This window comes from Aotus nancymaae, unplaced genomic scaffold, assembly GCF_030222135.1.
Source record: "Aotus nancymaae isolate 86718 unplaced genomic scaffold, 86718_ANA_hifiasm-v0.15.2.pri h1tg000011l, whole genome shotgun sequence".
Lineage (NCBI taxonomy): Eukaryota > Metazoa > Chordata > Mammalia > Primates > Aotidae > Aotus > Aotus nancymaae.
The window spans coordinates 40,477,642-40,501,868 of NW_026988422.1; the positions used below are offsets into that span (position 1 = coordinate 40,477,642).

At 38.1% G+C, this 24,227-nt stretch overlaps 1 protein-coding gene and 1 pseudogene across 6 annotated transcripts in view; one reads left to right on the top strand and one right to left on the bottom strand.

Moving 5' to 3' along the window:
- The window catches only part of FSIP1 (fibrous sheath interacting protein 1), a 240,153-nt gene that overhangs the window by 40,489 nt on the left and 175,437 nt on the right, over nucleotides 1-24,227 (bottom strand). For 3 of the 6 annotated variants that reach the window (XM_012462523.2, XM_012462521.2, XM_064374472.1), the window contains 2 exons: nucleotides 21,176-21,686; nucleotides 1,564-2,825 (listed from right to left, as the gene is read on the bottom strand). In XM_012462523.2, the coding sequence (XP_012317946.2) occupies nucleotides 2,779-2,825; nucleotides 21,176-21,686 (558 nt within the window). In that variant the 3' untranslated portion in view covers nucleotides 1,564-2,778. Of the gene's footprint in view, nucleotides 1-1,563; nucleotides 2,826-3,379; nucleotides 3,440-21,175; nucleotides 21,687-24,227 lie in introns of those variants that run through there. The other 3 variants (XM_064374471.1, XM_012462524.2, XM_064374473.1) reach the window with 3 other exon arrangements.
- On the top strand, nucleotides 13,559-14,278 carry LOC105724156 (proteasome subunit beta type-6-like; annotated as a pseudogene).

A 24,227-nucleotide genomic window follows, 5' to 3' on the forward strand; every position in this document is an offset into this window, starting at 1 on the left:
ATTACAGATAACGCCTTTTGAAGAAGGAATAATAAGTTTAATCAAAAAAGATGACTAAAAAAAGGAAAATTTGGAAGGAATGAATAAATGTGTGTGTGTATCTAAATACAAATTATTGTGTGAAGAAAAGGCCCAAGTGTAACAATAAGCAGACCTTGATGTTTGGAAGGGCTAATCATGAATGTGGAATACTGACCAGTTAATTTCCAGTTTTAATGAAAACAAATCGAAGAAATTTTATGAGTAGGTTAAAGCTCTGGCAGTGAGGTTTATTAAACACTAGACTGGCTGAGTGAGATAAAATCTTCCTTGTTGATTTTTCACTCTCATTCTATAAATACTCATCATTCTGAGTAGCACTGATCACATATAAATGTCAATTGCCAAATCATTTTATAGTACCAAGGTGAAGAAGCAAGAACTAGAAAGTGTTGATAATAGCTGTGGACTTAGGAGAACTGATCTAAAGGAAGTAATTCTTTGAAATGGCAAAGAGTTAAACAGCATCATTCATTCTCAGAAGAGTTCAACATGTGAAGTCCTGGGAGATAATTCTAATTCATTCTTGGACAGTGAAGGAAAACTGACTTAAAATACCAAGATAAGACAGATAAAGTGACTGGAAAGAGGAGATTTTCTTCCAGGCATGTTCCAGTTTCACCCTAAGATTGACCTTCAAGTCAGCAGGTTGTACTGAAATAAAGGACTTGTTAAAAATTTAAATCACGTCACTGAGATGATAGCTTTTTTCCTCCTCCAAGAGTTTATTGTCACGGGTTATGGGAGAGCTAAACTGAAGAGCAATAAACTCTAAGTCTTAGAGGAATGTACAATAAAGGTGGTGCCAGTAGTTTTTTTTTTTTTTTTGAAGAGTCATATGTAGAAAAGCCTCCAACTGTAAGCTCCTAGATTCATTCCTTAAATTAAATTAGTTCTCTCTCTTCTATAATTTTTTTTGGGTGGGGGGATGGAGTCTCCCTCTGTCGCCCAGGCTGGAGTGCAGTGGCGTAATCTCGGCTCACAGCAATCTCTGCCTCCCAGGTTCAAGGATTCTTCTGCCTCAGCCTCCCGAGTACCTGGGACTACAAGCACCTACCACCATGCCTGGCTAATTTTTGTATTTTTAGTAGAGACAGGGTTTCACCTTATTCTGGACAAACACTAAGGCCTAAAGGGAAATCCAAAATAAAAACACTTATTTTTAATAAGAACACTTTCTATCTAAATCAGGGTGACTTTTTAAAAAAAATCCAGAAACTTTATGTTGAATTACATTACAGATTTAGTTACCAGTCCTTGTTAGACTTACCATCAGTCGACACGCTATAGAATTGTCTCACCTCTTTTATGATAAAATTCATTACTTTAAATCACTCTATTTTCTTCCCTCTTACACAGATAACAGAAAGGCTCACTATGTCCCAAATATCATTTGCAAAAGCACACTATAAAGTCATAATCTCTGTGCAGTGCAAGTCTAGAAATACTGTGTTTCTTTTTCTCTCCCCCGTCCCTTCCCTTTACCCTCCCTCCCCTCCCTCCCATTCTCTCTCTCTCTTTCTTTTGCCCTCTGATCACCTTTGCCCTCTGATTCTTCCCACCCAAACCCTAAAACACAGAGTACACCTTATGTAATTCCTATGAGAATCTAAAATCACGACTTTTGACTTATTCTGCCATCCCACAGCAAAACTCTTGGCATCAAGATAAATTATATGTAGCACATTGACATCAGCATGAACCACTGCTATTTTAAATGAACAAATACTAAACTGAAATAAAGTATCTGTAAAAAGAAACTGCCTATCAATACACATGAAAACAGTAGCTATAGAATTTCTCATTGTAAAAAGTCAAGGAAATTCCATATAAGCAATCATTAATGTTATTCACTATTGGTAGATGAACATGTACCAGCAAAAATAATGTTGAGTATACATCACTCCAAATTGTATTAAAGGCACCACAATAAACAGCCTGCTCATTTTTTGATTCAGAAATAAATTGGACTTCCAATTCTAATGCCAACTCATCTTACAGAAAGTCAACATAAAATGTCATGAATCTAGTTACTGACTTGTAACTAGACAAACCATCTCTCTTAAAATGGTACCACAGACTTTTTTTAAAGTAGCTCATCTTTATTTGATGCAATCTAAAAGGCCCAAATTCTGAAAGAAAATAATAAGCTATTGTTAACTATTATTAACAAAGTAATATATCAAATCATTCAGTCGAACTCTGACTTAAGAAATGTATCATCACCAATAAGACAGTAAAGGCTCTTCTAACATTGCTTTGTTGAGACAACTCATTTTGTCTTATGGCAGGCTGTACCAATGTCACAGACACGAGACAGGTGAGAAGAAGGAAACGCAGGGCCAGAGCAAAAATTCCCAGTGACCACGACGATCTGTCTGAATCACAGTAGAGTTGAAACATACAAAATCGAATACAGGACAATCACAGCACTTCAACTAGTTTGACCATAACATGTATGCGTTAAATGTTGGTTTTTATAACGAATCCTAATATTGTAAGATTAGCAACAAATTTAAAACAATGTTCCCAGAAATCTTAATGAACAAAAACCATTGAACAATCACACCCCAAGTCTCAAAAATATCAAGGAAATATAATCCACAAAGAGAGACTCCAAATGTCAAAATCATTAAAGAATAGTCACCACAATGCATTCATTGAATTCAAATAATTCAATAAAAAATGTAATTAACTTCATTACCAACTTTCTTAAAAGCACACTCAGCAAGTCCTCGCTTAGGATTCTTTACATTCTTCTGCTGCATCTTTAGTCTCCTGCTCACCTGCACATAAAAACAACAACCAAAGTTATTAGAGATTCAGAAATGTATGCATAATTAAGAAAATAACCTGCAAAATATTAAATCCTTTAACAGATGAGGCAATAATCACATTCTTATTTAATATTTATTGAGCAGTCACCACAAGCTGCAAAGTTTACAAGAAACACAGAAAGATCTGGGTGCCTACTCTCTACTCTCATTGAGCTTATAGCTCAGGGAGGACACTTCAGGTTTTGGAGCTGAAATATTATGGATGTGGAGACACACACAGAAGTTAATATTTTGCATTCTACTAAGTTCCTGGGAAGTAGGGTGAGACCAAAAGTAACTGTTATATGTAGAACAGATAAGAGCTGATCGCCTTTCATTTCTTGAAGTGCAAAAAAAATATTGTGACATTAACAGAAATGGAGTGGAAATATATATTTCTACCCTTAGTGGGAAGGTTGTCAGAAAATGCAGAATTGACAATAGAACTAAATTTTAAAAAGACAAAGTAACAGGAGAAACTGGAATCTTCATGCACGACTGATAGGAATGCAAAATGGTGCAGTACCTTTTGAAACAGTCTGGCAGTTCCTGAGAAGGTTACCATAGACCCGGCAATTCCACTTCTAGGTATATGCCCAAGAGAAATAAAAGCATATGTCCACACAAAAACTTGTACACAAGTGTTCATATCGACATTATATATGATAGCCAAAAAGTGGAAACAACCCAAATGTCCACCAAATGATGAATGGATAAGCAAAACGTGATATATCCATATAGCTGACTCTTATTCAACAATAGAAAAGAATGGAGTATGGATACATGCTACAACACGGATGAATCTTGAAAACACTAGGCTAAGTATAAGAAGCCAGTCACAAAAGGCCATATATTGTATGATTCCATTTATATGAAATGTTCAGACTAGGCAAATTCACAGAGACAAAAAGATTAGTGATTGCCTAGGGCTGGGGATGCGGAAAAATGGGAAGTGATTATAATACCTACAATGTTGAATTGTGGGGGGTGAAAAATATATAAAATTGACAGTGGTGATGGATGTACAACTCGGTAAATATACTACAAACCATTGTACACTTTTAATGGGATGAACTGTGGGAAACTGGTGAACTGTGGCTCCCAAAAAGTCACATCCTCATCCCTGGAACCTGTGAAAGGGGTCTTTCTAGATGCAATTAAATTAAGCATCTTGAGATAAGAAGATCATCCTGGATTCTCTGGCTGGGCCCTAAATTCAACAACAAGGGTTGTTATACAAAAAAGACAGAGAGAGATTAACACACACACACAGATAGAGGGAGGCAATGTGAAGACAGAGGCAGAGCCTGGAGCAATTTGGCCACAAAGCCAGGAATGCCCATAGCCAGGAGAAGCTGGAAGAAGCATGGAAGCGTTCTAGCATTCTCTCCTAGGGCCTCCAGGTGGCGTGTGGCCTTGGTGACACCTTGATTTCAAACTTCTGGCCTCCAAAACTGTGAGAGAATAAATTTCTATTGTGGTACTTTGTTGTGACAAGCATAGGAAACTAATGCAAGTATATAAATTATATCTCAATAAAGCTGGTATTTAAAAAAGAATCCACCTCGTAATTAATGGCAGATGACTTGCAGTTTCAGAGCAAAGTGATAAATGTAGTGATACTGTCAACACATGGAGAAGAAACATTAAACAGGATGTAGAGGGAGGTGGGATGAATGAAAAGTAGATCACAATATCCCTCATGCATGAGGCAGGAGATGATGGGACATAATTCCATGCCTTCCTAAGTGCTATTCTCTCACTATGAGGTGTTCTCCTTTTTGCCCACCTAGTGAATAACCACGCATCCTTGGAGGCTCAACTTAAATGCTACCTCCCAACCCTCTGCAGTGTTGTCTATGTACTTTGTCCTGAAGCTCTTACTACTATACTTGTCCCGCCCTACTCTAATTATCTGCACTTAAAATTTTTCATCAATAGACTCAGATTGAGTAATAAAATTTTTCATCAATAGACCTAGAACAATGGTCCTCAACTGGGGGAAATTTTACCCCCAAAGAACATTTTTTGCCATGTCTGGAGACATTTTTGTTTGTTATAACTGCAGTGGACACTACTGACATCAAGTGAGTAAAAGCCAGGATTCCGTTAAACACCCTACAATGTCCAGCTCAAAATGCTAACCGTGCTGAGGCTGAAGAACTCTTAGAATTTAGAAAAGCATCTAATACACAGTAGAAACTCATGAAATGCTTGTGGGGCACATCGATGAATGAATGGATGGTAGATGGGCGATGAATGAAGATCACGGAGCCCTGGGGTTTTAAAGCATGAACAGAATCACCCAGACTCTGTTCTCAGAAACTGACTTAAACTGCTGCTGCCAGAACCCACCCCTAGAAGTTGATTTAGTTCACTTGAGATGGAACCAAGGTCCTAATCTGTTTTAAATCTCACCAGGTGATTCTAACATGTAGCCAGAGGTAAGAGGCAGCAGTGGCTAAGGAACAGATTCAGGATAGCTTAAATGCCAGGCCGGCTCAAGGCAGATGCAAGTAGAGAGACTGGACAATCAAAAGCACGCAAAGCGCAGATAGTTCCATACTGGCTATATGTGTCTCCAAATAAAATATTAACTAGGAAAGAGCAGAGAACTGAAGGGAGCGCCCCAGGGCATGCTTGCTCTGAGTGACTAAGAGGAAGGTTGCCCAAAAGAATGGCAATATGGACGGTTGGAGAGATCCCGAGACAATGTGGATACAGCAGTATCTTCATTTAAAAAAAAAATTAAGAAGAAAAAAGCAGAGATTCAGCAGATGGAAAAGAAGATACTTTCTGTACATTATTTTCACCAGCACCACCTACTTTTGATAATCCTAAAGTAGAAGTAATTAGTAAAGCATTTAGTCCAGAGCTTCTCATTCTTCAATATGCACATAAATCACCTGCTGGAGTGTCTTCTGATTCAACAGGTCTGCAGTGGGCCTGGGACCCTACATTTCTAACAAGTTTCCAGCTGATGCCAACACCACTAGTCCATAGATCTAGTTTACAGTCACAATAGCAGATCTTCAGTAAGCTTTTACTTTACCCAATGTGAATGAAGCAACAGAATCAGAAGCTTCCAATAATTGTTAAAGTGATAAGTACATTACAATTGATAAGTACATTACAATTAAATATCAAAACTCTCAAGCATGCCTTTGTTCATTTTACACTGCTAAACGAAATGACAGAGAAAAGATCACTAGCAAATATTTATATGAAGTCTACCTCAAGAAAGTTAGTTGAAAGGAAATTGAAAATGTAAATTAATCAAATATAAACTTACTATACACTAAAGTTTTATATTAAAAATGAATTAACACTAGAAATTTCTAATAAGACATCTCTGATATTTTGGCCAAATAAACTTTGGAGGAGGGTTGGTTTGACCACACAAAGGGAGGTTAAGTCACTGAGAGTACTGAAGAGGCAACGTGGAAAAGCCTTGGAAAAGTAATTTAACAAATAGTAACTATGAGGTCGGAAGGCACATCCTGTTTGAGACAAACAGAAAACTATTAAAGCCATGATGAGTTAAGGACTTACCTAAGAGAAATTCAAAATATTTTTAAAGGAAAAAAAAAACAGCTAAGGGTCACTATTTCTAGAATCTCACTGCTCTCCTGCAAATCAGTAAGACTGTACTATAACAAAGAAAATTTTCTGAAACAATCTAGTTCCCTTGAAACTCTTCAGGTGGTATGAGTAAGGACATATACCCACTTCAAACCCCTTCAAATAATATGAAAAGTCAATCCACCTACAACCAGGCCTCATTCAGCAGTTACAATCAATGGGCAAAATTTCAACCTGAAGTATATTCAGATTATATAGTCGTCATTATTAGCAGAACCTTTTCTATCTGAGGACCCCAATAACATAACATAATTATCTTTCTTTCACCTAAACGGAAACCTAGAGTTCTCAAGTGTTCACAGTGAAATCCTGTCACTAGCATTAATTTAGCAGCATGGACATTCCATCCCAGGAACTGACTGCAGCAAGTCTGGATAGGTCCTTGGACACAGCTAGAAAACAAACAAACAAAAAACTCCCCAGATGATCTTGATACTCACAGTGGTTAGGAATAATGCTCTGTGGTTTGTAACAGTGCTTCTCAAACTTTATAGTCAGGAAGTATCGCCAGGGATCTTATTAAAATGAAAATTCTCGTGCCTTAGGATTTGGGTGGGCCCTTAGGGGCCCTGCATTTCCAACAAGCTCCCAGTGGTTGGACTGCACCACAAGCAGAGGAGACTTACAACATGGAATGGAAACTCAATGTCACCAAAGGACCAAGCACATGAAATAGAGAGGGCTAGGTGAGGGCCTTGTCCTCTTGGAGAATACATATGCCTTCTAAAGAGAGCACCTGCTACGCAGCTCCCATGGGTGGTGGCAGGACTTGCTGATTTGTCAGAAATGTCAGAAATCCAGGCTTTTATGGAAAAATCTCCTGACAATGTTAAATGCTATGTAAGCCAACCAAGTCCAGTCACAGAGCTAATCATTTTATGTGAATGTCCTCATTTGATCCTCATCACAACCCTACAGGGTATTAAGTCATCTTACATCATAGGTAAGAAAACTGAGGTGCACAGGAAAGAGTGAGAGAGAGAAATTAAGTAACTTGCTTAAGGTGTCCACCCAGCAGCAGAGCAAGGATTCAAGCCCAGGTCTTCCCTACCCAGAACCCACATTCCTAATCACTAGGCCACATCCCACTAGTGGGTGGAGGGCCATCCTCCCTCTGCTAATCTAGGTTCTAGCCTGGGATTCTGCTACTTACTTGTACTCTCTTAGTTTGGTCCCTTGAGTAACTAATTTGCTCTTTGGTTTTACGTTCACAGTTTCAATCTAGAGTGACACCATTCTAGTTTGCTAGAGACTGAGGATTTCCTGGGTTATGGGACATTCAATGGTAAAATCAGGACACTTCTGAGCCATCCAAGACAGTTGGCCACTCTAGTTTTCATTTAGAGGTATTATATTTAAAAAAAAAAAAAAAAACTTATACGACTCGTTGCATTTACTATAGACTTTTTAACTGACATAATTGTACTTATCTATGGGGTACATAGTGATATTTTAATACATACAATGTGTAGTGGTCAAATCAGGTAAATTGCATATCCATCACCTCATTTATCATTTCTTTGTGTTAAGAACATTCAAAATCCTCTCTTCTAGCTATCTGAAAATGTATATTATTGTTGACTATAGTCACCCTGTAGTGCTACAGAACACTAGAACTTACTCTTCCTATATAGCTGTAATTTTGTATCCTTTAACCCCTTTCCCTTCCTCCCTGCTAACTTACGGAATTTTTCAAGAATACTGTTCATTTAACAGGTCCTACGAGAAATTCCACTTTGTTTTTCTTAAATAATTATTTTATGTGAATGTTCTCATTTGATCCTCATTTGTTTATAGCTCTTCATATCGTATATAGAGTCTCATATTGCTATGGTTCGGTCCCCCTTTTTTACTGCACAACTGACTTTGTGTCCCCTATGCCCTATTTTACTATGTTTGTTATTTGCTAATACCAGGTTCATCTTTATTTTATGAATTTTTGTTGATAACTAACTGAAATGCTTAGTGGGAAGGGAGAATACTATACGGTCATAGATGGCTTTTGTTTTGATTACCTAGAAGGCAACTCAGTATAATTTGATTAAATACTAGACTAACTCACAGACCAGACGCTTTTTGCTTCAGAAATGCCAGTGCATTCAGAATTGTCTCTGAGGTTAAGTGTGACCTGAGAACACTTACTCCCCACTCTCCTCACGTTCCCACAAGGAGGAACTTGCAGTGGAAACATCCTGGCCTCACTTCACACCCTCCACACTGTCCACAGGAAGCTAAGTTAGGGGGATTAAATGGCATGCTCAACTCAGTCCCTTCCTCTTCAGGAGCCAGCACGCAACTCTCACTTGACCCTGCTCCCCAAGGGTACATGCTTTGCTCCTCCATCCTATTGGTTTTACACGGACAGGTCTCCACAGATGCCTGAGGTTTTCCATCTCTGCCAGTAACTGGGTAGGTACGTTTATTTTAAGCGCATAGCATTAGAAGCCTGTCCGGCTGCCCACTGGGATCACAACAATGCTCTACATTTCATCAGCAATAAAGCAAACCTTGATACCCATTAGTCAGAATCCACCTCTCTCTCCATTGGTTCTGACCAGAGTGGGAAAGAGAAGGATACTATTTACCAATCTCCTAAATTCCCAGTAGTTAGTGAGTACAACGCTCAATTTACTAAATCTTGTATTCAAAAATTCAAATAATAATGGTTACCATGAAGCTTAAAGCACAAACATTGATAATGTATTTCACATTGAAAACTTTTAATACAACTGAGAAGCAAATCCTTATTTTTCAACACCACAATTTAAACTGGTCTTCAAGGTCACTAAGTTTGGCTCTTGTTTTGAAGCCCCATTTGACTCTTCCTTTTAGAAGCAGAATTGAAATAGTTAGAACAGACCTGGGCACATCAAGAAAAAGACAACTACATATAAGTAATACGTGCTATTCAAAGAGAAAACAATAAATGGCTTTTCTTATTTCCTTCCTATCTTGCTTATAGAAATCTTCTCTGAATCACACTTTTGTGTATCTATTTCCTGAGAAGGAGGCAGAACAGAATGAAACAGCCGAACACGCAGCAACAGCTATGTCTTCAAAGGGCTTTTTGCCAAGAAAACTGACATAGCATTCAGTTTTGATGTACGCTTTTGTAGAAAGCACAAAATGTACAATTCAGTACTTTAGAATACAACTGATCAGCAAGTTATTTCAACAATTACAAATATTGAGGTTAGTAAAACAACTTCAACTTCAGATACAACATGCTCAAAGTGATCATACAGGACCTATTCCTTAGCGCTTGTTATGTAATAAACAGAAAGTAAAACATGGTTCACAAATTCACATCTATGACATCTTAGTCCTCCATACTCACAGGGTTCATTGTTATAATTGTGAATTAAGATTATTTGGTATAATCAGAGGCATATTCTATGTCTCTATAGCTTCTTTCCGTTAAGTCGCATTAAGTTCCAATTCACTCCATCTTGTCAGGCTCTACTCAGTGACACACATGCACCAATGTGACTCACGTTCACAAAAAATAAAGTCATATTTTAGCAAATTACAGTTCTAAACCCCTCACCACCACCATACCAACTCCATAGGAATGAGATCTCATACACAAGAAATCACTGCATCCAATTTAGTAAGTTTGATCACAGAAGTCAGAGGAGATTCAGATACTTTCTCTCTAATAAAAACCCTTTATCCAAAAAGAAAGAAAATATACTGCAATTTCAGAGTAGATCAAAGTTTTCAGTTTATTCATTAAATGAAGATATTTGATGTGGAGAAAGCAGACCACACCCATCTAAGTAAATTGTATTTGTAAGTGAACTCTGCTGCTAGATAAAAACATTATAGCTTAAAAGTTCAGTCAGTAAGATGGCAGAATGGGAGTTGCTGAGCTCCCATACCCCCACACAAAAATCCAACCAACAATCATCTACAGACAAGAATATCTTCATGAATACTCCTGAACTCCTTGAACTTGAAAGGTTGAGACAACCCCTTGGACCACATAACTGAAAAAAAAAAAAAAAAAAAAGCCTCATTCAAGGGGTAAGAGGAAAACAGGAATGGTTTCACTTTGACCACATCACCACTCCCCCAACCCCTGCCACACCCCAAGCCAGCAAAGCACCACACACACAAGATTCCCCTGGGCCCGCAGTTTCTACAGTGGGGAAAGAGAGTTACAGGCACTATTCCGGGACCCTGAGCAGGAAGCCCACTCACGATTATCTCCTGGGAAACACTGGGAGTGCCAGCAAGGCTCGATCACCTACGATCAGTTAGAAACAAAGAACAAAAGTGAGACTCACAGAAACCAGCACATGGATCTTGGCAGTGGCTCTACATTCTAGCCAATGGAGTCACTCCACCAGAGAAACTAGCCAACTGCATTGTCCTGTGGTAAGTACAGTCAACTGATCTGCCAGGCTCCATTCCCTAGCCAGCCTCCCCACCTAGCCCTGGTGCTCTCCTTAAGCCTTCCCTAGGCCAGGCAGCAAGGGGAGGTCAGTGATTACCTGAGGAGGGTAGCAACTGGCCCCACCCAACCCCAGTAGCCAACTAGCATAACCCTACCAAGCCTTCATGTTCTGCTTAAGGCTTGCCAGGCTGGGAAGCGAGTACAGATGAGTGAATGAGTATCTGCGGAGAAAAGTACCTGGCCCCACCCAACCCCAGCAGCTGTGTGATGACCCCACAAAGCCTCTGTGCTTTGCTTAAGGCTTCCCTGAGTGAAGCCTGCATTCAAGCATTTCTCTAGACCATAGCCTGGCTCATCCCGAGTGACTGAGCACAACCACAGAAACCTTACCCAGTCTCTGAGCCCAGCACACAGCCCTACCCAGCTACAGATTAAAAACAGCAGTACTTCCCAGCCAGGGAAAACAACATGCAACCCTGTGCAATCAGAGGCTATTACAGAGCCCAGCCAGTAGCTCCACCTTACTGTGGAGTCCAGCTAGTGGTCTGTCTCATCAGACCACAGAGCACAGCCAGAAGTTCCACTCAGCCTCAAAGCACAGGTAGCAGGATCACCCAACAGCAACCCAACAGCAAGGGCTACCTGTCTGGGGTTGCTACCAGCTGGCCCATCCATCATGAAATGCTAAATTAACCAGTGAAAATCTACCACTGTGAAAGAAAACCTTCAAGGTCAAAAGAGGTGGCCATTTCCTCAAATGTGTAGACATCATGGTTTAGAAAGAATCAGGGAAATGTAACACAACAAAAAGAAACTAATAAAGCCCCAATAATGGACCCTGAAAAAAATGGAGATCTATGAAAAAAGAATGAAGAAAGCCTACATAAATTATGGGATACCATCAAGAGTATTAACTTTCTTATAATAGATTTCCAAGAAAGATATGATAAAGAAAAAGGCCCAGAAATTATATTTAAGAAAATATGGCTGAAGGTTTCCAAAATCTGAGTAAATATTAAAACATCCAGGTATAGAAAGCTCAGAGATCCCCAATTAAATTCAAGCCAAAGATAAGTGCACCAAAACAAATCATAATCAAACTATTAAAGAACAAAGACAGTCAGGTGCAGTGGCTCACACCTGTAATCCCTGCACTTTGGGAGGCCAAGGTGGGCAGATCACAAGGTCAGCAGTTCAAGACCAGCCTGGCCAGTATGGTGAAATCCCATCTCTACTAAAAATACAAAAATGTGCTAGGCATGGTGGCCCATGCCTGTAGTCTCCACTACTCAGGAGGCTGAAGCAGGAGAATCGCTTGAACCCAGGAGACAGAGGCTGCGATGAGCCAAGATCATACCACTGCATTCCAACCTGGGCAACAGAGCAAGACTGTCCCAAAAAATAAAATAAAATGAAAATAAACAAAGACAAAGAATCCTGAAAGCAGTAATAGATCAGAAACATATCATATTCAAGGGAATTCCAAAACAGCAATCAGCAGATTTCTCAGCAGAATCCTTGCAAACCATAAAAGAGTGAGATAATATAGTCAAAGTGCAGAAGGAAAACAAAACCGGCAGCCAAGAACACTTCACTCAGCAAAGCTACCCCTCAGATATAAGGGAGAAATAAAAACTTTCCCAGACAAACAAAAACTAAAGAAGTTTATCACCACTAGGCCTGCCGTACAGGAAATGCTAAAGGGAGTTAAGCTGAAATAAAAGGCTCCTAATTGATACATAAAACTTATAAAAGCACAAAACACTAAATGGTATAAGTAATACACAGACTTATTCAGAAATAATACTGTAAGGGTGATGTGAAAGGAATTTTCTATTACAAGAGTTAAAAAACAAAACTACTCAAAACAAATGCAGCTATAATCAATTGTTAAAGGAATCCAAATTACAAAAAGATGTAAAATTTGACATTTAAATCATAAAAAGTGTTGGGGGGAGGGAGTTATTTTATATGTGATAACATTTAAGTTGTTATCAGCTTAAAATAGCCTGTTATAATAAGATTTTTGTTTGTGTTTTGGTTTTTTAAAGAGATGGAGTCTTGCTATGTTGCCTAGGCAGGACTCAAACTCCTGGGCCAAACTGATCCTCCCAGTTCATCCTTGCAAGTAGATGGGACAACAGGTGCAAGCAACCATGTCCAGCCAGCACAAGATGTTTTATGTAAACCTGATGGTAAACACAAAGTAAAAACCTATAATAGTTGCACAAAATATAAAAGGAAAAGATTCAAAGCATACCACCACAGAAAATCACAAAGGAAAGTAGCAAGAGAGGAAGAAAGAAACAACAGATCTACAAAACGACCAGAAACAAATTACAAAATGGCAGTAACAAGTCCGTACCTATTAGTAATTACCTTGAATGTAAATGGATTAAAGTCGCCAGTCAAAACACAGAGAGTGGCTGAACGGGTTTAAAAAAATAAAATAAAAGGCCAACTATATGCTATCTGTAAGAGACTCACTCTACTAGTAAGGAAATACATAGACAAACTGAAGGGATGGAAACATTATTCCATACAAATGGAAACCAAAAAAGAGAGCAGGGGTAGCTATACCTACATCAGACAAAATAGACTTTAAGTCAAAAGCTACACAAAGAGACAAAGAAGGTCATTATATGAGTACCGGAAGAGAAAGATGGTGGCCACTTTGCTAGCTGCTCAGAGAGTCAAGCCGGCACCGGTCTGGGGGCCAGAGGCCTTCACTCCAGACTGGGAAAGCCGAGAAGTCTCCACAGGGACTACTATCATAGCAGTGCAATTTGACGGGGGCATGGTTCTGGGGGCAGACTCCAGAACAACCACTGGGTCCTACATTGCCAATTGAGTGACTGACAAGCTGACTCCTATTCACGACCACATTTTCTGCTGTTGCTCGGGCTCAGCAGCTGATACCCAGGCAGTAGCTGATGCTGTCACTTACCAGCTTGGTTTCCACAGCATTGAACTGAATGAGCCTCCACTGGTACACATAGCAGCCAGCCTGTTTAAGGAGATGTGTTACCAATACCAGGAAGACCTGATGGCGGGAATCATCATCACAGGCTGAGACCCTCAAGAAGGAGGGCAGGTGTACTCAGTGCCTATGGGGGGTATGATGGTAAGGCAGTCCTTTGCCATTGGAGGCTCCAGGAGCTCCTACATCTATGGCTATGTTGATGCTACATACTGGAAAGGCATGACCAAGGAAGAGTGTCTGCAATTCACTGCTAATGCTCTCGCTTTGGCCATGGAGCAGGATGGCTCCAGTGGAGAAGTGGTCTGCCTGGCAGCCATTGCAGAGTCAGGGGTAGAGTGGCAAGTACTTTTGGGAGACCAGATACCCAAATTCACCATTGCCACTTTACCACTCCCCTGAGTCCTGGATTCTAGTATGCAACAAGAGATACCTTGTACTGATGCAAAATTTAATAAAGTTTGTCAAAGAGAAAAAAAAAAGAAGGTCATTATATAACAATAAAGGGGACATTTCATTAAGAGGACTTAATTGTAAACATATACACACTCAATGCTAGAACACATAAATATATAAAGCAATCATTACATGATCTGAGAGATAAACTGCAATAGTATAACAGTAAGGGAACTCAGTACTCCACTTTCAATGATAAACAGATCATCTAGACAGAAAATCAATAAGAAAACATTGGACTTGAATTACACTTTAAATCAAATGGACCTCATAGTCCTAATCAAAACATCACATCCTACAGCAAGAAAATACACATTCTTCTCAAGCACACATGGGACATTCTGCAGGATAGGCCACAAAACAAGTCTTAACAGATTTAAGAGGATTTTAATCCTATCAAGTATCTTTTCTGATCAGAATGGCATAAAACTAGAAATCAATAACAAGAAATCTTGGAAAATTCACAAAAATGTGGAAATCAAACAACATGCTCCTAGACAAACAATAGGTCAGAGAGGAGAAAAAGGAAATCAAACTATATTTTGAGACAAACAAAAATGGAAACACAACATATCAAAAATAATGAGATGCTGACAAAAGCAGTTCTAAGTGGAAAATATATAACAATAAATGCCTATTATAAAAAAGAAAAAAGTCTCAAATAATCTCATAAAACTCAAAAACCTAGAAAAAGAACCAACTAAGGCCAAAGTTAGCAGAAGAAACAAAATAATAAATATTAGAGCCAAAATAAATGAAATAGAAACTAGAAACAATAGAAAAAAATGAATAAAACTAAAAGTTGGGTTTTTGAAAAGATAAACAAAATTGACAAACCCCTAGCTAGACTAACTAGGAAAAGAAAGAAAGAAAACTCAAATAAATAAAATCCTCTGAACTCATCGTCTCATCATGTAATGGGAAGATAATGATTATGGCCACACTTGTGTCTCATGATAGTTTTAGCTTATACAAAGAGTCTGAACATAAATGACCAAAAATAAAGAAATGTTTAAATTATCATACACCAATAGGATACACTATAGCCATTATAATGAATGATTTAAAAGAATATTTAAGAACAGAGAATGCTCAAAATATAAAGAAACAAATAGCAGAATATACCATAAGAAGAATAAAGAGAGAATTTAAAATATACAACTAGAAAAAAGATGAATGTTAATATTAACAATGAATAGGTCTGGACAATGATTTTATCTTCTACACTTTTCTGTATGTTTCAAATATCCTTCAACAAATTTACATGTGTTGTACTATTATAAAGCAATAACAAATACTTTTTAAAGTCTTAAAGTTAAAAACTTCTGCTTATTTAAAACAAAACAAAAATGAAATGAAAGAGGAGATGTTACAACTGACACCAAAGAAATACAAAGGGTAATTAGAAACTACTGTGTAAAATTATATGCCAGTAGATTGGATAACCTAGAAGTGAACAGATTCCTAGACACATACATCCTACCAAGACCAGATCATAAAGAAACCTTATGAGACCTCTCATGAGCCAGGAGATTGACTCAGTAATAAAAAGCCTCCTATCAAAAAAAAAGGCCCAGGGCCAGATGGCTTGACTGCTGAATTCTACCAAACATTTAAAGAAGAACTAATACCAGTGCTTCTCAAATTCTTCCAAAATACTGAAGCGGGAGAAAGACTTCCGAACTCATTGTACAAGGCCAGAATTACCTTGATACCAAAGCCAGACAAGAATACTACAAGAAAAAAAAAATTACAGGCCATTATCACTGATAAATATGGATGTGAAAATCCTCCACAAAATACTAGCAAACCCAATTCAAAAGCAATTAAAAGAATCATTCACATGATCAAGTGGGATTTATCCCTGGGATGCAAGGAGGGTTCAACAAATGCAAATTAATAAGTGGGATACACCATAATGTATATCATTAATGATAAAATGAAGGATAAAAACCTTATGATAATCTCAATACATTCAGAGAAAGCATTTGACAAAATTCAACACCATTTCATGATAAAAATTCTCAACGCATTAGGTTTAGAGGTAATGCACTTCAACATAATAAAGGTGTCATATAAGATAAATCTGTAACTAACATCATACCCAACAGTGAAAAGTGGAAAGCTTTTCCACAAGGATGCCTACTCTCATTATATTTTTTTCAACATCTTAATGTCCTGGCCAGAGTCAGGCAAGAAAAACAAATAAAAAAGCATCCTAATGGGAAATGAAGTGAAATTCTCTCTCTTTGCTGATGACATGATCTTATATATAGAAAACCCGAAAGACTCCACCAAAAAATATCAGAACTGATGAAAAAAATTCAGTAAAGTTACAAGATATAAAATCAACATACAAAAATCAGGAACATTTCTATACATTTAAAAACAAACTATCCAAATAGGAAATTAAGAAAATCCCATTAACAACTGTCTCTAATAAAAAAAATACTTGAGTAAATTTAACCAAGGAGGTGAAAGAACTACAAATTGACAACTATACAACACTGATGAAAGAACAAAAAGAAAATGCAAATCAATTAAAAGATGTCCCATGTTCATGGATTAAAAGAATTAATAATTAAAATGTTCACACTACCCAAAGTTATCTATAGATTTAACGTAATTCCTATCAAAATTCCAATGTCATTTTCACAGAAATGGAAAAAAAAACCCTTAAATCTATATAGAACCACAATAGACCCTGAATAGCCAAAGCAATCTTGAGCAAAAAGAACAAAGCTGGAGGTATCACACCTGCTGATTTCAAAGTATAACACGATTGTAATTGCAACAACATGATACTGGCATAAAAACCAGATACTTCACCAACAGAACAGGACAGAAAGCCCAGAAATAAACTCATGCATTTATGGTAAATTGATTTTTGACAAAGATGCCAAGAACACACAATGGGGAAAGGTGTTGGGAAAACTGAATAATAAAATTTGATCCTTATCTCACTCCATGTATAAAAATCAACTCAAAATGGATTAAAGAGACAAATACAAGACCCAAAACTGTAAAACTACTAGAATAAAACATATTGATGTTTTATTGGTGACACTGGTCTGAGCAATGATTTTTTTTTAATATGACCTTGAATGCACAGGCAAAAAAAGACAAATGGGATTATATCAAGCCAAAAAGCATCTGCACAACAACAATGAACAAAGAGACAATCTATGAAGTGAGAGAAAATATTTTCAAACAGCACATCTGATAAGGGGTAAATATTCAAAATACATAAGGAACTCAAACAACTCAATAGCCAGGAAAAAATAAAAATAAAAATAAGCAAAATACCTGAACCAACATTTTCCAAAACAAGACATAAAAATGGCCAACAGGTTCATGAAAAAATAGTTGGCATCACTAATCATTAAGAAAATGTAAATTAAAACCAAAATGAAATGCTACCTCATACCTGTTAGAACAGCTATTATCAAAAGATGAAAAAGGCCAGGCATGGTGGCTCATGCCTGTAATCCCAGCACTTTGGGAGGCAGAGGCAGGTGGATCATTTGAGATCAGGAGTTCGAGACCAGCTTGTCTATCATGGTGAGATCCTGTCTCTACTAAAAATACAAAAATTAGCCAGACGTGATGGCATGTGCCTGTAATCCCAGCTACTTAGGAGGCTGAAGTAGGAGAATCAGTTGAACCTGAGAGGTGGAGGTTACAGTGAGCCAAAGTCATGCCATTGCACACTGCACTCCAGCCTGGGTGACAGGAAAAGATTTCGTCTCAAAAACAAAAACAAAACAAGATGAAAGATAACTTTTGGCAAGGCTGTGGAAAAAAGGAACCCTGGAACTGATGGCAGAAATGTAATTAGTACAGCCATGATAGAAAACTGTTGGAGGTTCCTCAAACAAACTAAAAGTAGAACTATCATATGATCTAGTAATCCCACTGCTGGGTACATGTCCAAAGGAATTGAAATCAATATGTCAGACATATCTGCATTTATCTGTACTTCCATATTCACTGCAGCATTACTCACAATAGCCAAGATATGGAATCAACCTAAGTGTCCAGGAATGGATGCATGGATAAAGAAAATGTGGTATATACACAATATGGAATAATATTTAGCCTTACAAAAAAAAAAAGAGAACCAGCTCGGCCGTAGAGACCCCCATCCAGGTGGCGCTGAAGGAACTGAGAAGCAGACACCCAGATAGAACAGCGAAGCAGGACTATCTGGGGGCCAACAGCTTTCCCAGCTGAGAGCCTCAGGAGCTGACAGCATTTGGTCTGAGTGCCTCAAGCAGACTCTGACCCACTCATTTATTCTCTCTGAACAGGTGATGATTATTAACAAACAGATGTTTGGCATTTTCTCATAACACAAAAATATATCAGGTAGGCAGCTGGTGCCTGCTTACCACTGATCACAGACAACTAAAAAGTATTCTCCACGAGGGAGCCACAGGGGCAGGGCCAGATATCCCGTGCTTAAAGAACTGTTTTAACTGGTGTATGATATTTATATATTGTCCTGACACTTTAGAGTACCCCAAGTAGTTTTCTACTTGGAGGGAGGGGCAGCTAGGTTTTCCTTGCCATCTTTTTTTCTCAGCAAACACTATATTCTATAATACATTCAGCATTGCTTAACAGTTAGGAAGAATAAATTTTGAGATGAATTGCACAGCAGGGAACCTACAGTCATTAATCACATATTGTATGTTTCAAAATAACTACAAGAATAAGTTTCAAGTGTCTTACCATAAAAAAAAAGTGAGGTAACAGATATGTAAATCACCTTACCACAAAAAAATGGTGAGGTGATAGCTATGTAAATTAGCTTGATTTACTAATCTCACATTGTATACATACATCAAATCATCACACTCTACCCACAATGTACACAATTATGATGCCAATTTTTAAAATATTAATGTAAGAAATCACAGCTTGTGAAATTTCACGTAAGAAACAAAAAATCCAAATCTTTATATAGAATGTGTGATTTACATAATTCTTAAGCATCATTACCTACTTTCATTGGAAATGTCAAGAATGTGATGCCTATTTTCAGTATTTTATTCTAAAACTGGTTATACATTTAAAATATTTATTAAACAGGCACTTGGCTTAAGATAGCACTTAAGACATCATGGAAAATGTAGCAATGAGTTGCAAGATAGAATCTCTGTCTTTAAAAATGTTACACAGTTTTGAGCTGGGCGCGGTGGCTCACGCCTGTAATCCCAGCACTTTGGGAGGCCAAGGCGTGTGGATCACGAGGTCAAGAGATCGAGACCATCCTGGTCAACATGGTGAAACCTCGTCTCTACTAAAAATACAAAAAAAAATTAGCTGGGCAGGGTGGCGCGTGCCTGTAATCCCAGCTACTCAGGAGGCTGAGGCAGGAGAATTGCCGGTGAGCCGAGATCGCGCCATTGCACTCCAGCCTGGGTAACAAGAGCGAAACTCCGTCTCAACAACAACAAAAAAATGTTACACAGTTTTAAGGAAGAGAAGGTGTGTATGTGATCCTACAGAAAACCAAAGTGCTTGGACATTCACAGAAGAAAGAAAACTTTTAACAGAGGGCACCAGGGAAGGCTACAATCAGAGGTGATAAGGTTGGAATCACTACTATTGAAGGGGTACCTGAATATTTCTCGGAAGAAGACGGCCTGAACAACAGCAGAGGCTAGGAAATCACTGGAAATCCTTAGACCAGATTAGCTATACACTGAATAACATTTAGGTGACTAATTAGAGATTGATTAGGAAAAGAACTTCAGGTAAGGCCACGGAGACATTGAATAGCAAAGTAAAGAATTCTGACTTTGATCAATAGGCAGTGGAGAGCCACAGAAGGTTTCTGAGCTGGGAAGTGTGGTTATCAAAGCTGTGCTTTAAGGAAATTAGTTTAGTGGCTGTCAACAATGGCAGGAGGAGAAGAGAGACTTAAGGCAGGGAGGTCTGAAAGAAGGGTCATGACACTGGTCCCACTGAAGTTGTAGGAAGAGAAAGGAAGGGATGAGCAGGAGAGACCCCGTAGGAATAGAACAAACAACACCTGAACACTGGAAGTGGGAAGCAAGAAAGAGGGATGATTCAATGATAACTCAAATTTTGAGCCTGTGTGATTGAGGAAATGGAAGTCAAGACAGAAATCTGACTCAGTTCAGAGTTAATGGATTATAGATTTAATAAGAAATAGATTACTAGATAGAAATTTAATAGCCAATCTATTTTAGAGTAATCAACGTAAGAGGTAAAAATTGAATCTATTCAAATAGATTCACCAGTTGTGACACAGATTTCTAACATAAATAATTGAATGTTTGTTTGTGTCAAAAACTAGTTGTAGTTGTATCCTGTACCATTGTACCATTGCAAGATGCAACACTAGATCATGATGAAATACCTGAACATAGGAATAGGTTGGGAGAGGAAGTCTGCACATAGAAACTAATATAACCACAATGAGTTATGGTGTTTTACACATTAAATTCATTCCTTAGAACAAATTTTCATCACTAACGTTTGAAAATACTAAAGTATGAAGTTGAAATACTAAGCAAATCTATTCAAATTATTCCTCTCCATTCAAACTAATTTCTCTTTTCCTGTAAAACCAACATTATTTTCTGGATGACAATTAATTACCATCAAGAATAACGTATTTAATGAGTACTAACCTCAACCTTGATTTCATAAGAACATTGATAAATATATTTTATGTCTGCATGCTCTTATTGACGCTATCTGTGACTTACAAATATGCCTTCTTATCCTACTCTAATTTAAACCATGATACCTTTATATTGAGGTGCTTTCAAGAATTATTTACCAAAACACTTGTTCGCCAAGCCTCACCTGTTTCTGTTTTCTCTGAAGGACTGAGTTTCAGATGTTGGTCTTCTAATGAAAAGCTTACACTGACACCATACAGTGGGTCATCCAAGAAAGAGGGCCTTTTCAGTCTCCCAATGCCAAGAGTCTTTGACATAAAATAGTCTTTGGTGTCATTAAGAATGTCATCCTCAGAAAACTGAAGGCATTTCATATTCTCTGCTTCAATGATGAGAGCTTCTGATATGTGATGTCCAGTCAAGGCTTTAGTGAGATAGTAGCCTTTAGAACCTTCACATTCTGCACTCTCAAGCAAATTTGCATCTTCTCCCTCAGTTTTCTGGACCTTTGTTTCTGATTCATTTAGTAATGTAGAGATGATGGATCTGGAAAGCTGGGGAAACACAGGTGCTACGTCTTCAATGTCTTCATTTTCTCTTTCTGAAGAAAGTTTAACAATGGATTTTTGTTTAACTATGCATTCATCCAGAAGACATTTTAACTGTTCTTCAGAGAGACGTGATGTGGACTCTAACTGATGACACAAAATGAAAAGTTTACATAATCAGTTGACTGAGTAAACACATTTATTTTTGGTAAGCATCCAGTAATACAATATAAATGCAAGTAGCTCCTTACACAACACATACAAATAGAAAAATAATTCATTGTAAAGTATCCAAAATTGTAAGAGAAATGTCATAATCCTGCCAAAATCTTTGGCTGGGGTTTCTCTGACTCCACCCACCCCCAGCATGAACTACACCACCACCCAATTCCTTAACTGAAAAAAAAAAAATAGGCATACAAGGCAAACTACTTCTACCCTTGGGGATTCAGCATTCCCATGTCTGTCCACAACTCTCAGTGGACAATACTACTGAAGACAGAAGAGGAAGGGTGAAGGGTGGTGCACCCTGAGATGTGTCATTGCTTCAAGGTCTAGGCAGAGGCCAGGGGCATTCCAGAGGCTGTGGTGCATTTGGGGAGAATGATTTGATCATACATATTTAATCTCTGCTTGTAAAGCTTACCAGGGCTGAGTGTTTCAACCAAGACCTTAACTATTTAAAAGCAGTTTTTTCTTCCAGCAATATTCTCAGGAAATAAATAAAAATAAATCAAATAAAAGTAGAGAGCCACATTCTACAAGACTTCAGCTGAATAGCACAACATCTGAGTTACAACAATCTTGAAAAGGAATAATATTAAAATATAGCGAAACACACTGAAAAAATATGTAAACTTCCCAAAAAAATCAGTGTCTTCCATGGTTTACATGTGGATTATCTAGGAAAAGACTAATCCTCCTTTATAGGGAGATGAATTATCTGAGAACAAGAAGTTCCCATAAGAAAACTTAATCATGAATTTCAATGACTTTAATTTCTACTTCAGCAAAGTAAAATAACGCTATTGGCCTACTCTGAAAGTACACAGTAAAAAATAACTAAATATTCTATATATGTAAAGTGCTGAAATAAAAAGTTATTATTGGTACTACTATAGTTAATTCTCCACTGTTATGTAAAGCTTCTAATGCAACTAAAAAATACTAGTATGTAAAACTATTTTTGTGCCATGTTTTAAATTTTTTTAATTATATTTATCTATATTAAAACTAGTTTTTACAGTAGCAAGTGTCACTAGGAGTATAAGAAATTGTCTGGGAATATACTCTTAGTAATTATTTGGAATTCAAAATTTAGGTGACTGACCCTAAGGTTAATATACATGTCAAGAAATAGGATTTGAATTATATATTAGCAAATTCTACTTTTAGTCACTAGGCATTTCAAGCATCTAGATATAGTACTTTATCCATAATCAGGAACATTCTCTTCATGCTACTATGCAAACCTAGTCAAGCAGAAAATGAAGGAAGTCCTGCTATGACATTAGATACCAAAAACACACTTTCAAAATTTGCTTATGTAAAATTCCTTATAATGTATAGAGAATTCCCTAAGATTCGGAAAGAGCCCATTGAGTGTCATCCTCACCAAACATCCTCATCAAAGCCTTATTATTATGAAATCATCAAACACTAGAAAAAAAATCAGTCTATACTGCAGCAGGAGGAGGTCTCTAGGGAAAAGGGCAGGAGGGAGGATTGGTAGATTATCCAATATGCTTGACAATTTCTAAAAGTAATATTGATGTGATAGATGTTTGGCATTCTGATGATACATTTTGCTAAATACACAGAAAATAAAGCAAAAGGAATATCAAAGCAATTAAGAACTCTGGGGAAAACAAAAAGGAATACAAAAAGAGGAAATAGATCCAAGATGGCCGAATAGGAATGGCTCTGGAATGCAGTTCCCAGCAAGAACACAGAGGGTGAGTGATCACCACATTTCCAAACCAGTTTTTACTGCCCACAGACCAGGAGATTCCCAGGCAGAAAAGCACCATGAGTCTCCAGCACCAGCGCAGCGGGTCTCCACACAAAAACTCATACAAATCTGGGCAGACGCTTCAACTGGCACCTGGAACACCTGGGAGACAGAGTCGCCCATTCGACTGAAAAAAAAAGGGGCTGAAACAGAGAGCCAGGTGATCTGGCTCGGCGCGTCCCACCCTGACAAAGATCAGCAATCTGAAATGCTCTGGATTGAGAGTTTCATAGCAAGCACAGCTGGACCCAGGATGGTACAGCTCTGTCGGGGGAAGGGCAGCCATTACTGAGGCAGTCCACCACTACCGAGGCAGTCCACCATTACCGAGGCAGTCCACCATTACCAAGGCATTCCACCATTACTGAGGCATTTCACCATTACCGAGGCAGTCCGCCATTACAGAGGCAGTCCACCATTACTGAAGTAATCTGCCATTAACGAGGAAGTCCACCATTACTGAGGCAGACAACCATTACAGAGGCAGTTCTAACTATACCTCTATAAACAAAACCGCAAGGAAGTTCACATAGCAGCTAGGCAAAGCCCACAGCAACTCAGCAACACCTCTGCTGACAGACTGTGACTAGGCTACCTCCTTGCTGGGTAGGGCATCTCTGAAAAATGGCAGCAGCACATCAGGAACTTATAAATAAATCCCCACCTTCCTAGGACAG